The following is a 17,542-nucleotide window of genomic DNA, read 5'->3' on the forward strand; positions in this document are numbered from 1 at the left end:
TGTGCAACATAGTCTAGGGAACCTGCTTTAGCAGGGGGTTGGACTGGATGATCCCTAGTGGTCACTACGAACCCTATGATTCTGAGGTTCCATGACTCTGTGATGGAAAACCCTCCTTTTACTGGCAAGGATGTCTAAATATGAAGACAGAACTGTGCAACCCCTTCAGCCTATGGCTGATCCTGTATCAAAGGTAACCTGCATAAGGGGAGTGCTGAAGTGGCAGTGGACAGCCAGCTCTTCTCAGCTCATCACCCTGCGTTTTACATACTTGGTCTATGAACACTGAAGAGTAATAAGAAAGATATTCACTTGCTCTGCTGTTGTCTTTCAATTCACACAGGTCCTATGGGACCTCTGTCATGTAAAGCTGATCACTTTGGTAATATACAGTCTTGGTTCTCTAGATGGTAAATGGAGAGAGTCTTATCCTATGGACCTGATCAAGGTGCCTACCCTCATTCAGATGGAGTTCTTAACTATAATCAATCCAGTTAAAGCTTACTGCTTGCAGTCAGGCTGTGTGAACTGCTATTTAGAGCAGTGTTGTGGTTTCAACCTGTGGGAACCCTCTAACCCTTGTTCAGTTGAGGAGGTGGCAGATGACCCTAAGTGGTTTCCATCTGTTCTAGAAAAAAAGTCTTCAATCAGGGAGCCAGTCCCAAGCAAGCCATACTCACTCCAGACAGGCTGGCTGATTCGCTGCTGTATGCCACAGATCTCCTTCACCCAGGAGTTCTTGATGTTCACGGTACGAGCCTGAAGGAGGTACTTGCGGACTGAGTCCTCCCGCTCATGCCAGATCTCAAAGGCGCGGTCATCCCCTTCCACAGTGTCGTTCACGTCTATGTTGTTCAGCTGCAAACAGGAGGAGCGCAAGAAAGTCAACACAAATCCCTTGTTCATTTCAGGTAGGGCTGAATTCCAGCCAGAACTGAAATCTCAGAGTTTAGTATGGTTCAGATCTGCACCTAGCCTTTGTGAATCAGAAACATCGTCAATACAGGTTTTAAATGGAAGCGATTATTAAACACCAGCAAGTCTCCTGCTGTCAGTGCATATGCTCTTCAGTGGACAATACTTATGCCATTCCCATTAAAGCTATATTAGATGCTCTAACAGCAAAAGAGGAAATTAGAGTAACTGTCAGACTGGGAGAAATGCAGCATGGCTTTGGCTGAACAGCAATCAGAGTCACTTTGCCACACTTCCCCTGGTATTTCTGACTGTTGGATAGCAAGTAAATGTTTTCCTGGCAGTACTTGTTGTATTTCAGGAAAGTCATGTCCAGTATTAAAGGGTATCTCAGGGCTGGACACATAACTGCCCTAGAGTGTAATGCAGTAGGGTTGACACTGGGCTTAGTCAAGAACTCTAAAAGGCTTTTTATTTGCTTGACCTTCATGATATTCTTGAAGATGTAGCTGTAAGTGTCTGTCCTTGTGTCTCGCTTCGGTTTGCAGATCACAAGATAATTCCTGAAGAGGAAGACGTGTCTTTTGTGACCTTTCCATGCCATTCTAGCTCCTGGAGCTCCTTCCCACACAACGAAGTGGCCCTGGCAGGAAAAATAAGAAAGAGCACATAGTGGCAACTGGAATAATTGCCGTGGTAATATCATACCATTTCTCAGCAAGGAGATAACAAATTTTTGGAAGATAACAATTTTTCACCATTACATCCTTATCCTATGCACCACTGCTTTATTACACGCTCATTTGATCTTCACCAGAGCAGGATGTTCATTTTCTGTACCCTCATGAACTGACAACTCCGTGAGATGGGTTCCCCTGGCACTATGAGGGAGAAGCAGGCACATTTGGGGTGTGATTCAGTGGGCTTTTGTTATCAGATGTCTAAATGTGGACAGCTGAGTTGTACCAGGCTGTCTCACAATTGCTGTAATTAACCTTACAGCTCTGTGCAGCAGAACATAGTGATTCTCATGAAAGAGAGGGGACACAAAGGGGCAGAGTAAATGACTTGCCCAGCGTGACACAGTAAGTCTACAAAGATACAGGAATTTGAGCAAGCAAGCGAGAAGTCAAGAATCATTCAGGTTGGAAAAGACCTCTGAGATGACAAGTCCAAACCCAACCCACCCTCACCGTGCCCACTGACCACGTCCCTCAGTGCCACATCTCCATGGTGCGTGAAGACCTCCAGGGATGGTAACACCATCAGAACCCTGGGCAGCTACTCTTCCAGTGCCTAACCACTCTTTCCAAGAAGTTATTCCTAATATCCTACCTGAACCTCCCCTGGCACAATCTGAGGCCATTACCTCTCATCCTATCACTGTTGTCTGGGAGAAAAGGCCAACCTCCACCTTGCTACAGCAGCCTTTCCAGTCACTGTTGAGAGCTATAAGATCTCCCCTGGAGTCCTACACTGGTTTCTTAATAGATAGGTCATCTTTCCTCTGTGCTCCTATCCAAGAGTGACGTGGAGAAACACACAGCTCTTTTGAAGATACATGAATAGTTTTGAAATGACATAAACTGTTCACAAGTTTCCACTGGAGCATGTACAAAGTACGTTATGTTACCTTGAACTGACATGCCCTGCAAATTATTCTCTTTAAAAGAAAGTGGAATTGGTCCATGCACTTTGCCCATAACAGGAGAGGATGAAGGAGGAATAACATACTTAAAAATCAAGGGGGAAGGGGGGAAATCAGATCCTTTCCTATGTGATGAGAGTGTTGGAAAAGTAAATAAGTACATCACGTGAGCTGGCCCATAAAGCATCTGCACCCTTGTTCTTTAAACCTTTGTCAAGCCAGTAGACCCATCTTTCCTGCATACTGAGACATTTCAGAGTGAACAGTAAGAAAGGCAATAAACAAGTACTCTGTTTCAGATATGGAGCTTCCAATGGAGCTTCTAATGGGGCATCTTGTAGGACACAAGGTGCACTAGTGAAGATGTACATGTCACAGTTACCTGTCGGATGGGTTCACCAAGGCTTTCCAAGGCGCCTGGGTAGTTCTCAATGAGTGAGACATGGAGGTTGTTTTCTGCTCTTCGGGTGAGTGCAGACACAATGGCGTAAGCCTGCTCCAGCAAAGTGCAGTTTTGGCTGTTTCTTGCTTTGTTTCGGATTAATTCCTATAGGTAAACAATGCAAACATTACTGTGCAGTGAGAAAAAATAAGTACAATCCTAAATGTATCCAACGTAGTACCTCTAGCGCTTACCCTGACAATACCAGTCATGGGGCAATGCTAAACTAAGAGTAGACATTAGAAATATGAGAGGATAGAAAAAGTACGAGATAGCAGTTATTTTTTTTTCCTCTCATATTTGTTCACATGCCTTTATTCCAGCTCTGAAGACATGGGAAGCACCTATGTTTGCTCTCTGTTCCAAGATATCCTCAAAATCCTAATGTTTGTGTGCAGGCAGGTGTTCAAAATTACAAAATCAATTTGATCCTTCTTCAAACTATCCAAACTGTTCACTTTTGTACAGCTAAAGTACATTTTGACTTTTTGGCAAGACAGTCTTATTTCTGGATACTCTTGTGCTACTTCCCATGAAAAATACTATTGAAAAGTGCTGTTTTTAAACTTTTGTCTGTGGTCTGGAGGTTGGAGTTGGTTTGCAGTGTTGGAAACTGCCAACTTTCATCTGGATTTACAGTCATTAAACAATTTAGAGAATACCATCACTAACAGTGATTACTGCTTCAATTTACTCAAGCTTTTGACAGTAGTTACATCAGAAAGGAGCTAAGAAATGGAAAATAAAGAAGGATTTTTCCCCACAGGCTGCACAAAGCAGAACATAAAACTATCAGAAACAAGCGTATAGCATATGCTCTTCACCTTGATAATAGTCTGATACTGCTGGATCCTGTTGATGGGTTTTTCCAGATAGTGCTGCAGTGGTGGGATAAGTGTCTGTGAAGGATCTTCATTTGTCAAAATTTCATCTGTGTATCTCTGAAAAAAAACAAATTCATAGAAGAATGAGAAATCATTATTATAAACAGCAATAGTAAGGATTATGCTTGGAAAAATGCTCATATGGTACGTCTTCATACACATTCAAGGGGAACTTTGGTTGCTGTTTACCTTGTAGAAATCCTGGACAGCTTTGCTGACGACAATCGACTCTGCCTGTACCCGCCCCACCAGGTACTGGATGTACTTATTAAATTCTGCCTCGTGTTTAATAAAGCACATGGCCACATCGTCATCGGTGTCACACTTCTGCAAGCCTCGGAGGAAGATACTGTGGAAGAAAAGAGAAAAGATAGCTTAGCAGAAGGCGATGCAATGAGTCTATAACACAGCCAGATCTCTAAATCAGCACAAGCTCAGGTCAACACAGATCGAAGGAAATGATCGGGGGACCGAGGGATGCTGCCATGTTTGCATTAAGCTTCCAATGTCTCTTTACTCAGAACAGTTCTGCCCCGCTTCATTTGGATGCCTTGCAGGACAGTAGGAATCATTTTCATGGGTTTAGCACAAAGTGGGGACTCAACCCTTCCTCAAATCCTTATGTCTCATTATAAGGGTCAATGAACCATCTAACCAAGTGGTGAGAGATCCTTCCACTGTTGCACAAAATATATTAAGACAAGTTCACATACAAAGAGATTTTTAATGGTGTTGGTAGCTGATGGTATACACTGATTTTAGCAGATAAAGTTACTTCCGTGAAAAAACAAATGGAGAGAGAAGGGAGGAGATACCCCACAGAACTATCCTCCCTGTTGCAGCAACAGCGCCCCTCATAGTGCTTTTCCCAGAGTAGCTCTATTCTTTTCATTGCCACCTGTTCAAACTCCTTGTTGGTTGCTCCTGCTTGGGATGCTGTTAGCACCAATTGGGGCACATGTTAATCAGGGCAGATGCTGAATGCACAATGGTTGTTGAATCGCTGAATGGTTTAGGTTGGAAGGAAGAGTTGAGTTTTGTGTGTGTGTGATATTGGCCTCCCTAATGTAAATCAAAAGTTGCAACCACCAGGAAAATAGGGAAGAAATGAATAATTCTCATGCTATTCATGGATACTTTCCATAAAAATAATCCCTCTTCATGAGAATAACTCACGGAACCCCCTCAGCATTGGAAAGCCTAGTGCACATAGACATTTTACAACACTTCCTTTCCTTGGTAAGTAAGAGTATTTCAGCCCAGACCTTGAGAATTCACTTTTGGACAGCAGATCTGCAGGAAATCATACCCTGTGGTAGACAAATTCTTTGTAGCATGAGGTGGTACCTGGGAAACTTGCTACATCTGGCTGTGTTTTAATGCATAAACACTGGTATCAGTTTTATATGAAGGTGTCTCTATGAAGACAGCAATGTAGTGTAAGATGCTGCTGCTCTTTAATAATAATTCATGATTTCTTGATTAAGTTATCTTAAAAGGGTAAGAAATAAGCTGGACACATGAAGTTTTGAAGCTCTAAGGGGTATTATGGGAGTTCTAGCTCTGTGCTCCCTCTTAAGCCACATCATCATCTCTCATCTTGAAAGGCACATCAGTTCTCTTGAACGTCAACACTGCCATGCTCCACATTCTTCACAGTAACCATAGATGGAATAGCTATGAAATCAGTCATAAATGAGCCACTTTTTGGTCTTAAAGGAAGGCACATGGGGATGCCTACCTGGAATGGAAGCGAGTAATGTCATCGATATTTCTGAAGATGGTGGATTTTTGACTGGCAATAGCTCCTGGGACATTGGGACAGGTCTCAGTGTACCTAAGGTGATGAGTCTGGAGGAACTGTAGATCTTGAACGTAATCCTCTTCAGAAATCAACAGCTCTTGAATAAGAACACTGAAGGGGAAATGAACAAGTAAAAATTAAAAACAATCATCACTATTATCCTCAACATACTGAGAGGCTTTTCAGCATGAAAGTAGAGACATTTGATCAGAGGAATAGATATCCTGGAGTGAGCTGAATAGATTCATAAGGGATCTGATAATAAAGGGAACTTGGATTCCCCACTTATGCTGGGACATCTGCTCCTACCTCACAGGTATCTACTGCTAGGGCAGACAGAACAGAACATGAGTGATAAAAGGATCTGTGTAAAGTAGATAGCAGCAACTTCATTGCCACATTATGCCACCAAAAAATGTAAATATCCCTATGATAGAACACTCAGCACATGCTGCACAACAAGAGATTAACACAAGGTTGTAGGGGGGCTTCTGTGAGAGCTTTCACTGTTTATCAGAAGACACCCTCAGATATAGAGTGCACTGAAGTACCACACTGTAAGGTTTGTTTGTTTGTTTTTATGAAACATGGAGCCTCCAGAATTCCATCACTAAAACTCTTCTTTCAAGTCTCCCAGTGTGATTTAGATTGCCTGGAATTTTCCTTGGCTTTTTGATGGCAGAAATCACTCAAACATCAAAAATTCTAAGTTTTAGAAAGAATAGATGGCAGATCTCAGAGGAACAGCTCTGGTAGGAGTACCTCAATGCCAACATTCATGTTACGTCAAAAGACAACAATACTCAACACTGCAAATATCAAACGACAAGAGCTTACCTAAGCTTCCTTTTATATTCATCCTCAGAAACACATTCTCCAGGAAACTCGGGAACTTCTACTGTTCCCCACTCTGGTGACAACTAAAACACAAGAAAAAAGAAACATATTAATCTGACAGTGATTTCATCAGTGCACACTGCATAATATCCCTCATGCCCCTTTCAATAACTACTAAAGCAGAAGTTTGTAATTACTTGGAGGATGATAAGGTTTTTCAAACCAAGGTACCCCTGCAATCATGGAGAATATAAAAAAGCTCCATCAAGATCCCTCCAATGGCTTCCTCCCTGTCAGACTGTGCAAGAAAGATGAATGGCAACCAAACCACTTAACTGTAGATAGAAAATAAGTACAGCATGATCAGTCACCTTTAATCTCTTGTCCAGGTAAGCTGGAGATACCCAGCCCTGCCGAGAGGGGCTGGATTTTGTGGGTTTGGTCCTGACCAACCACTTCAGGGGATGAGCTGAATCAAGGACTTCCACATATTGGCCTTCCTTCAAAGTGATGGTCTCCTTGTCAGGCGCAGCGGGCACGTAGTCAGCTGTGACCATGTAGACATCAAAGATCTGCAAGGATGAAACAAGAGTTAATTCTGAAGTGAATACAGTAACACCAGCAGAACAGAAGTGTTTATCTGTGTTTTATCTTCTACGGAAAACAGCACCACCATTTGTTGTTCGCAATTGGAACACCGTATTTTCAAAACTGCCCAAAGTGTTTGGGTTGTGTATAACGAGTGAGTGAATTTTGTGACAAAAGAGAAGAGTGGCCCAGAAGAATGGCCAGCATTGGCAAAGGTTACATTTCTATAATTTGTCTTCTCCTTTTTTAAGAAATGTTTTGATATAAACATCCCAAACATTTGGATTTTCAGTAATTTTTCACTGTTATGCCCATGGGAAGAAATTCTCAACAAAATTCCTCTGGCCAACTGTATCCGAGGGTACAGAAAATTAAACCTTTACTTCCTGAAGTTGAGTGCTGAAGAAAAAAGTAATTGAGTAAACATATGGTAAATTTTGACCACATTGAGTCAAACGATTTGTTCAAGGTCACAGAGTGAGCCATGAGAATCTGATTCACTGTGCTCTATATCACACATCCATATATTGTACTGCTAAATGTACCTACTGCAGTGAGGTACACCCCAGAAGGGGATGGAGATCCTTTAAACCCTGGAGACGGATCATTTTAAGTGAGGTTTTCTCCTTGTGTGAAACTCACCCATACAGGTCACAGAATCATAGAGTGCCCCAAGTTGGAAAGGATCCATAAGGACCATCAAGTCCAACTCCTGGCTCCAAAAAGCACCACCCAAAGAGATATCGTACCTCTCCTCTGGAATCCCCATCATCAGATTCAGAGGAGGACTCCTGAGCAATGGATGAAGGTCTGGATCGGCCATGGCGAGGAGATGCAGAGGGAGTTTTGGATTCATCATCGCTTTCTGCACCTGGCACTCGAAGTGTAGCTAAAAAGCAGAGAGACCACAATGTACGTAATTAAGATCTCCTATCTGAATGTTAAGCAAACATGTAATAATTTTCAATGTTAAAAGCACAAGCATTGCCCAAGAAGAGCACTTGGATTGTTTCGTGTGATATCCTTCTGATGCATAGGGTTGAATAAACAATGGAACATCTCTATCTGTGAGGCTATGCACCTCCTGTGTGTGTTACCATTACACTCAAAGAACACCTTTGTTTCAAGGCAGAAATTTACTATGAGAAAAATGTCACAACAAACTACATTTTTTTCATGTAATTCATCAGATCAGCAGTTTTCAGCCTTGTCTGGAACTAAAACGTTAAGACATGGGAAATCTTTAAAGCAGGATTCCCTTCAGACTCAGAAGCATTGTACGTCTGAGCATGTCAAAGCACTTAAGATGTTCAAAACAAACTTCTATTTTTAGAACTTGCCTTATACCCCCACGGGCTTATATTTAATCCTGCTCATTTAAATAAACATTGGATGCCAAAAATGGACACTAGCCGTTTGAGTGCATAGTAATAGCTTATTGCTGCTTCAAAACTGTAGACTAAGATGGGACAGTTTGGATGGCCTCTCACTAAAAATTCTTGGTATTAAACATCTGCTACTGTTCATACTTATGCAAGATGACTGCCTCAAAACCTGCTTTGCAAATCTTGCTCATACTTACAGGCCAGATGACGATTAAGAAAACATTACATTTTCTATACTAATCAAATTGCATTTACCGGGCTGCTTACCCTGACTTATCTTTGCAGATACCATTTCTGAGATACGTGAGGTGAGCTTCTGGAAGAATTCTTCGGTTCCAACATCAGCTAATGAAATAGGCGTTCTGGGTACACCTTCCCTACCAGCTTCGAGGTCTCCTGGAAAACATAACTTTCTATTATGCATGGAACATGGCACTGGAAAGTTGATGATAATGATGATGATGATTATTATTATTAACAAAAGCTTCTGTGCAAGGAAGGCCTCAGTTTCTTCACCTGCCCTGCTTTTAAAGCTGTTTGGAAGAATTGTGAGCAAGTAATTCTCTCCTGAACAGAGTCCCCACAAAAATATGATATTTTAGTGAGTTGCAAGAGAACAGAAGGACAGAAGTAGGTGGTTATCATGGGAGACACAGGCGATCTCAGCTGTAGATGTGAAAGGTAGTAGTAGGAGAAAAAAGAAGTTCATCTTACCTTCAGAGGGATGAACAGCTCTGAAAGAAAAAAAAAAAAAAAAAGAAAGGAGAAAAGCAGAATTAGAAGTTAAATTAAAAAGTGTACTAATAAGCCCTAAATGAGAAAAGGAGTACACAGGAAGCAGAAGGAAGGGCGCGCTTTACTTTCGGAGTTACACCGCCCATCTCCTAAGCTTCAGTTAATCAACTTTGATAAAGACTACATGTAGCAAACAGAACACTTATAGAGGAATAGCAGCTGTAAACCTCTGGGAAATATAGACTAGTGTCAGCTAGTTCAACTAGGACTCTGTTTTTTAATTAGGACCGTTTTATCGTTAATGAAGAGAGGCAGACAATTCCATATAGCAAACTGATGCTTAGGAAGGGAAATTCACTCTGCAAACTGACATCCTAGAGTGAAACCAGTCGATTCTTTTAGGGCAGATGCACTGTAGAAGCTAAGGTGGGTTCAGGTGGGTTCTACTTTTCAAAATGTATCTCTCCAGTGTCCAAGCCAAGAATGGCAAGTTGAGAAGTTTTTCATGTGCATTTGTAGGCGAGAAGTTTGTGAGCAGAACCTCATGATATATGCAGAACTTAACCCTGTTAATCTCTTTGGCATCCTGGTTAGGAGACAAAAAGTAATTATAGAATGATTTGGGCTGGAAGGGGGCTCTAAGATCATCTAGTTCTAACCTCCCTTTTATATGCAGGGACAAAAAGAAGCAAGATTTTTATTCAAAATGAACTAAATCTTCTTTTTTCTTGTCACCACCTTCCTTGATAACTGTGAAGAAATGACTGGAATTCATATTACTGCATGTACAGGATGCTTCATTCATAGGACCTCAAACTGCTTTGCTTGTGTCCATCAATAAATGCTCTGTGTGCCCAGTATCAAGGACTATTGGTAAGGGCCAGTCCCATTTTAAAGGTGGAGAAAGACGAGTTACAGAGAGACAGTGGGCAGTACCACAGATGTTGGTATTCAGAATCTGTGTACAGGATCCCCATTGGAAGTAGCTTGTTTGTTTTTGTAGACAATAAGGCCCTCACTTCTCTCTGTTTTACTTCTGCAGGATGATAGCTGCACTGCTCTGCGTCAGCCACTTACCCCAGGGTGGTCATTATGGCTTCTGATACCATCACACGCTCCTGGGTCAGGACTTCAGCCTCTTTCACTGCAAGATTAGGGTTTAGAATCAGAGGACAGCAGACATAGCATGTTCTGCTTACTGTAGACACATTTTCTGTACATGGATTACTGGGTATACTGACATAGTGAACCTGCCCCATTAACATTTCCTCAGCTGGGCTGCATACTACTACTCGTGCAACACGAACACTTTGCTCTTCTCTGTTCTCACACAGATGTAGGGCTGTCTGTCCCATCTCTCCACATTGCTCAAGCTATGCTGCTGTAGCTCTTGGCACAGTAAATGATGACAGTTACTTTACATAGTCTTTCTTTTTCCTTTGTGGTTAATGTGTTGTTTTTTTTTTCCAGACTTTTCTGCTCTTCATACAGAAAGGATGCTGCTTTTAATCAAAGCTAGGTTCAGAAATCTAAAACATTATAAAGGTTAAGAGCATCATCATTGACAAGGCAAGAAAATTCATGTCTAATTTTGGGAAAACACATTTGTTTTGATTGCGACTTGGTTAATTTCCTTATCAGTCACACTCTTAGGAACTGTATGAAAGGTAATGTAGAGAGAGTCTTTAACATATGACTTACCATCTGCAACTTCTAGGTTGGCAGTACAGATGGACTGGCCAGCTTTGTTGGTAGCAATGCATGTGTAAGCTCCACTGTAATTCTTTTTAACATCCAACAGGATTAAACTGTGATGCATATTGGAACTGGCGAGTTTATATCCAGGAGTGTCTGGTTTGATCCACAGGATGTCTTCCTGAGACTCTTCTTTCAGCCAAGTAATGGTTGGTGGTGGATGTCCTGAAGGAAAACCAAAGCACTGAACTTCAGTTTTCCTAACAGTGTTCCTCACACACAGTCATGAGCCATACTGTGAAAAAATGCTGCTTTTGGCTTGTTTCCTGATGCTTCTCCAAAAATAAGTTATGACATACGGTATAGGAGCATAAACCTTTATCTGGCTCACTTATAAAGACCAGGTAACTGCCCACTTACCTTCAACTTTTACAGATAATGTGATGCTTGCACCTTTCTTCACCTTTTTATTGGTAAACCTTTCTAGGAACCTTGGTGGTATCAGCTGCTCGTGGGAATCTGAAAATGACAATGATGAAACATGGTGACACGTCCTGTGTGAGTTCACACAGCTGAAAATTTCCCAGGGGTTCTGTCATCACCTGCTGTGGCTTCTCTCACCTGTTTCTGACACCTCTTCTTTCTCATCAGGATCTGCAACACAAGGAGAAGAAACAAAATGACATATACAAATACCTTTCCGTGATTGAGTTGATAGAAAAACAGAAAGATGATTTCAGGTTCTTATCCATTGCAGGACATATTACGTGGAAATCTTAGTTCTGTTAAAAAACTATGATTAAGTATATTTACTAACAAAAATGACAATAGTCCAACTCTCAAAATTGTAGTGTCTTACTAGAACAGCCTCAAGAATGATTTACAGGAGGACTCAGTTTTAGTAAAATTAGTCATTAAAGTCCATGGGATTGGGCAGGCATAAGATGTACGTCTATGGGACAAGCAAACCGTAGAGAAGAGGCATTTCTCATCTTCAGTACTCACAGTAAATTTATAGGTGACCTAAGATTAAAGGACATCATATTTTAAGTACAACCTTCTCCACCTCCCTTGAGTACCCTTGGTAGGCTTTCTCAAGAAAAATAAGTACGTGAAATGGAAAGACTCACTGGAAGAGAGAAAATTGGGTGTTCCAAATAGGCCAGTACCCACCTTTGACTACCAGCCTGGCTGATGAGTATGCAGAACCAGCAGAGTTGATGAGAAATATTGAGTATTGGCCAGCATCTGACTTAATGACATTGAGAATTTCCAGTGAGTGGAACTCCTTTTTATCAATCTTCAGGAAACGATCTGAGGCCTTCAGTGGCTGCCCATTTTTGAACCAATAGAGACGAGGCTCTGGGTACCCTGTCAGAAGCCAATACAGACACAAAGAGTGAATTACCATCACTGATTTGAGAACGTCTGCAACCAGGCAGATCCTTGTGGACGATGAGTCCTCAAGCTCTGCCCATGGATGCTGTTTTGAAGGATTACCAGATCAGAACTGGCTGAAAATTCGTGGAATTGTATTTATTTGTGAAAGTTCTTTCCTATCTCTTCTGTTGCTAGCACTCCCTATATTTTTTTACATATCCAACCACCTTCCAGGTTGGGAAAGTTACCCTTATATCTGCCTTGTAATGCACACAAAGCCAAAAGCTGAAGTCGTCAGTGAAGTAAAGCAGTAAAGCGTGGACCTATGTCTCTGGATTTTATCACAGTTTCAGTTCCAGTTTCAAAAACACAGAAGCAAAAACAGTTCTCATCATTTTTACAGGCAGAAATAAGAAAGAAAAGAAAAAAAAAAAAACAACCAGGAGAATTTCCATCTCTCCCTACTGTGGAGAGGCTATACTACTGGGATGCTTTTGCAGCTTCTATCGTGTAGTGGTGACTCCTTCAGAGTAAGTCTAGGATTGTTTTGTTCATTAAAGAGAATAAATGACGCTCTCACTGTCTCTTTTACTCCTTATTGTTCCTCTATGAATAACGTGCTCAGAGAATTCACTGTACTCAATTTTTGGGAGTGTGTACCTGTAGCTCTGCAAGCAAAGGCACATAATGATGCTTAATGTGCCTGAGTGTGCTGCAAAAGCCAATGCTCATCAGCACGCAGACACTCTTCTAGCTGCTTTGTGCACACGGGGTGTGAGGTGAACAGACTGGGGGCACAACTGTACAGTTGGGCTGGACAATCTTGAAGGTCCTTTCCAACCTCAGTGATTCCATGATTCTATGACTCCAAGAGCACAAGGGAGAACTTTGTCCAGCACTTCAGCGAGTGCAAACCTGTAACAACAGTCAGTGCTGTGGGCTCCTCTCACCTTTCACCTTCAGGTGAAATTTAGCCAGCGGTGCTCCAGGTGCCACATGAATATCATGAAGGTCATCAAGGATCTGGGGCAACTGCTCCTCTTCTGTGGTAGATTCCTCTTGTTCTCGACTAAGTGATTCGAATTAGAAAGAAGGGAGTCAGTAAACCAGTGAAGAGTTAGGAATCAGGATCACCTGTTTTAGGTTAATTCAGTCTGTGTGATTCATCATCATGGCAGCTGATTCAGCACCATATGACATTAAAAGTAAAGATATTGTGGCAAAATATTCAGACCACCATGAAGGCAGTGAATGAATGTTGTTGTGGTTATTTCATCTGAAAACCCAGCTGGTCAGTATTCCTTTATGACACTAATCCGACCATACCAGATACAGCAAAAATGGGCTTAATATAAATATGCATAGTTATCTTATCAAGGAAAAAGAAAGAGTTAAGAGTTCTATATTTTTACCTTGAAACATATTCTTTGGCGCTGTAGTAAGACGATGTCTCTGTTGCATCTGCTGCTGTCTCGTAGTCAGTGCTGGTCACTGTTAAATGGAAAAGGAAATATTTTCTGTAAGTTCAACTTTGAAACCTTCATGTTCTGTGATTATTGTTTCCCTGTTAGTGTGAGTGACTGATTTCACAACACTACAGCAGCAGACTCCCACATCCCCTTGACTTATGGAAATGTCTCATTTTATCTGAAAAGCTTTGCTCAGAGCCACACCTTGGTGTTGGCAAAACCCAAGGAAACCCACGAGGTTTGGGAGCGGAGCATTTTGTGGTCAATGTACATATATCATTTTTTTTCAAATGTAGACAGTGTTTTTCTTGAAAAACATATATCCACCTCTGAACATGACCCCTTTGCTCTGTTTTTTTGTTTTTTGTTTTGTTTTTTTGTTTTTTTTTTTTTTTTTTTTTTTTTGCAATGCTTACGGTCCACTCGAAGCTCAGCCTTGGTTGAAGCCACTCCCATGTTGTTTTCAGCAAGGCAACGGTAAACACCCATGTCGGTGGGGACCACAGCTGTGATGATCAGCTGATGGCACCCTTCCTGGTCCTCATTGATCATGTAGTGATCATTTTCTTCAATTGCTTTCCCATCCTTGAACCAGCGAACCGTGGGGAGGGGTTTGCCAACGACAATGCAGTCAAAGCTGACAGGATAGCCATCTTGTACCTCTTGGTTTTGGAGCTCAGTTAGGAACATGGGAGCTAAAGCCAGGGCAGTTAGGAGGGAAGAAAGAAAAAGCTGCGTTAGAAGATGCATTTTAGGAGTACTGCTGCCCAAATGTCCTTTCTCCCTTGGGGCAGTTCTGAAATGTGTTTCATTGATTTAAGTGCAATAATCACAGCATTCATGGCCATATGATTATAGTTGAAGACATTTCTACTGTGAAAAGCAGCTTTGTAAATAAGTGAATACTTTGCAGTCCCTCCCCTTGTCACTGACTTGCCCTCCTGTCCCTACATTTGAAACATAATAGTTTTTTTTCCAAATATGTAAACTTTCCCAAAAATAAAAAGATTTTAGAAATTCATGAACAATAAGACTACTTCCTGATCTCCTCCAGATGCCTTTTTCATAGAATAAACCAGTCTGCTTTACCTACCTGTATCAGAAGTCAGCAAAGGCGGTGGTGGTCTCAGAACTGGTGGAGCAAACTTCCCAAGGGTGGGTGGTGTTGCTTTCCCAATGCGCAATTCAACTTTCCTTGGGCCTTGTTCTAAAATATCAATCTCCACAGGGATCCCCAGAGCACCAAACATCTCTCTGAAACGAGTGGCGGCTGTTTTTGCCTCGGACAAGACCTCAAACTTTATGTAAATGTAGCGATCGTCCTCACGATACGTCTGGTGGTCAACGACCTCTACGTCCCCTTCATCTGCGCTGACAAAGAGCTCTTCCTCCACATCAGACATCTCTGTTGAGATCTTAGCCCTGAAAAGTCTGTGCAGACGCCTTCCAGCTTTACGGAAAGCATCATCCAGCTCACTGCCAGAGGAGCTTTCTGTCTCACTATCAGTGCTTTGTTTAATACTCTTCTCCTTAGGAAGCACTTGAGGTTCCTCAGCACCGATCACCACCTTTGCACTGTGTGAAACTTTCCCAAATTTATTGGATGCCTCACAGGTGTATTTACCCGCATCTTTCCTATCCAGGCCAGTGATAATCAAAGAGCAGGTCCCATCACTGTAGTTGTCTATGTGATAGTAGCGGCCGTCTGACAGTTCCTCCCCATCCTTCAGCCAACGGACCTTCATGTCAGTTTTGCTGTGGGCCACACACTCGAGATGCAGGGTGCTTCCAGGCTCACCAGAGAAATCTTTGAAGGTCTCAGTGAACACCGGGCACTCTTGTTGCTTGATCTCTTTCCTGACTTTGTAGCCCTTGAAAGCAGCCTGGATCTTCACCGCGGCGTTGTTCATGGAAGGATCATCTAAATCTGCTATTTCTGGTTCAGTTGGCTTAGCACCTGGGGCAGCCACAACAGTCTCCGCGCTGGATTTCTCCCACTGTTTCCATAACTTGCCTGTGGAGGTGGACTGAACCTTGGTGGTAACGCTGACACTTCTCTTTTCAGCTTTCTTGAGGTAGTTCACTAGCGAAGGAGTCCCAGCTCTAGATTCATCATCTGAACTTGTGAAAGAAAAATCTGCTTCTCCTGTCCTGGCCAGCTCGTCACACGTGGAGTACTCCTCTGAGTAATAGTGAGACATCTCTGCTTCTTCCTTCCTCAGCTTCTGAAGCTTCTCGTCTTCTTCGGGCACCTCGCTGATGGAATCCAAGGTGGGCTCCCGGCTCATCCGGCGCTTCTTGGCCAGAGCTTCCCACAGGAGGTGAAGGTCTCCCTCCTGTGCAGCCTCGGGGGGCAAGCTGGGCTGGACGTGGCCATCCACCAGCTCCTCCTGTTGGCTTGCAGGGGGGGCTTCCTTGGCAATCTCTTTTAGCATTGTTGCTGTAGGAACTGAGGAGATTTAAAGATGTTAAATGACAAAGTATACAAGGAAGCTCTGAGAAAGCATGTGGAACCATTTTTCTGAAGTCTGGGCAGAAGACAATTGATGGCAGAGCTAAGAATCAGCTATCCTGTGACATCCAAGTAACATGTACATAAAACAGGGCCAAACAACGTTTTTAATTCCTCACACATTTGAATAAATAAAATCATAGATTACCCCAAGTTGGAACAGACCACAAGGAGTCCAACTCCTGACTCCGCAGTGGACCACCCCAAATCCAAGCCTATGTCTAACAGTGTTGTGTGACCTGGGAAAATCTCATCTGAGCAGTTCAAAACTATCAGGGACTCAAAAACATACCGAGTTAAATCAAAGAGTAAGAAAAGACTAATTTGCAGATTTTAGATATAGCTTGTCTATTAAAACAAATTCCAGTCCAGGCTGTGGAGATGCCCCTAGATGTCCACAGACAGAACTGATTAAACGTCAACGCAGTACACACTCTATACCTTCAAGGCACAAGCTGGCAACAGATTTGACTTCTGGGGAAACCATGCAGGTGTATGTGTCCTGATCTTCAGCTTTAAATGCGTGAATAATGAGTATCTGCTTTTTTCCATCAGAGAGGATTTCATATCTTCCTCCAGTTTGTATTGGTTCTTTCCCTTTGAGCCATGTCACATTCTCTTTGATTTCACTTGACAGTTTGCACTCCAAGCGAGCCACCTCCCCTTCGGAGACTGATCCACCCACCAAAGGGTGGGTGACTGTAATTGAAGGCTCTGTAATTGAAAAACAGGTAAATTAACAAAAAAAATACACCATAAACTTTAAGGCATTCCAGAGCACTCTATGAAGTCTTTGAACATCCCATCGTTCATTTACAGATTCTTTAACCACTGCAGACGAGCAAAACAAAATGGAAAAAAATAATTAAATCACTGGCAGCATCCAAAATTTGCACTTCCAAAACAACCGTACAAGATCTCCTAGGGGTGAAACCAGTTCCAAATGTATACATGCAAAAGTCATTGCATTTTCCCATTCCTCTGTTTTGTTTTTTTTTTGTTTGTTTGTTTGTTTTTTGCTGACCTTCATTTACCCATCGCAACTAATATTCAAGCAGTCCTATGGATCCTGGCAGATCTTAAATGTTTAGAAATGATGTGAGAAAACAATGGAAGAATAAGAAGAATAAAAAAGAAAAGGGATTGCTAAAAGTTGTATTCATTCCAATCATTGAATCATAGAATGGTTTGGGTTGGAAGGGACCTTTATGATCATCTAGTTCCAACCCCCCTCCTACAAGCAGGGAT

At 42.1% G+C, this 17,542-nt stretch overlaps 1 protein-coding gene across 24 annotated transcripts in view; it reads right to left on the reverse strand.

Moving 5' to 3' along the window:
• Positions 1-17,542, reverse strand: part of OBSCN (obscurin, cytoskeletal calmodulin and titin-interacting RhoGEF) — a 170,112-nt gene that overhangs the window by 43,200 nt on the left and 109,370 nt on the right. For all 24 annotated transcript variants that reach the window (XM_040695537.2, XM_040695529.2, XM_040695532.2 and 21 more), the window contains 21 exons: positions 16,736-17,008; positions 14,876-16,231; positions 14,199-14,477; positions 13,726-13,804; positions 13,264-13,382; positions 12,107-12,304; positions 11,555-11,587; positions 11,354-11,452; positions 10,940-11,158; positions 10,316-10,382; positions 9,218-9,237; positions 8,771-8,899; positions 7,868-8,007; positions 6,902-7,102; positions 6,531-6,613; positions 5,631-5,804; positions 4,079-4,238; positions 3,830-3,946; positions 2,946-3,110; positions 1,400-1,558; positions 681-858 (listed from right to left, as the gene is read on the reverse strand). In XM_040695537.2, the coding sequence (XP_040551471.1) occupies positions 681-858; positions 1,400-1,558; positions 2,946-3,110; positions 3,830-3,946; positions 4,079-4,238; positions 5,631-5,804; positions 6,531-6,613; positions 6,902-7,102; positions 7,868-8,007; positions 8,771-8,899; positions 9,218-9,237; positions 10,316-10,382; positions 10,940-11,158; positions 11,354-11,452; positions 11,555-11,587; positions 12,107-12,304; positions 13,264-13,382; positions 13,726-13,804; positions 14,199-14,477; positions 14,876-16,231; positions 16,736-17,008 (4,248 nt within the window). The remainder of the gene's footprint in view (positions 1-680; positions 859-1,399; positions 1,559-2,945; positions 3,111-3,829; positions 3,947-4,078; positions 4,239-5,630; positions 5,805-6,530; positions 6,614-6,901; positions 7,103-7,867; positions 8,008-8,770; positions 8,900-9,217; positions 9,238-10,315; positions 10,383-10,939; positions 11,159-11,353; positions 11,453-11,554; positions 11,588-12,106; positions 12,305-13,263; positions 13,383-13,725; positions 13,805-14,198; positions 14,478-14,875; positions 16,232-16,735; positions 17,009-17,542) is intronic.

This window comes from Gallus gallus, chromosome 2 (assembly GCF_016699485.2).
Source record: "Gallus gallus isolate bGalGal1 chromosome 2, bGalGal1.mat.broiler.GRCg7b, whole genome shotgun sequence".
Lineage (NCBI taxonomy): Eukaryota > Metazoa > Chordata > Aves > Galliformes > Phasianidae > Gallus > Gallus gallus.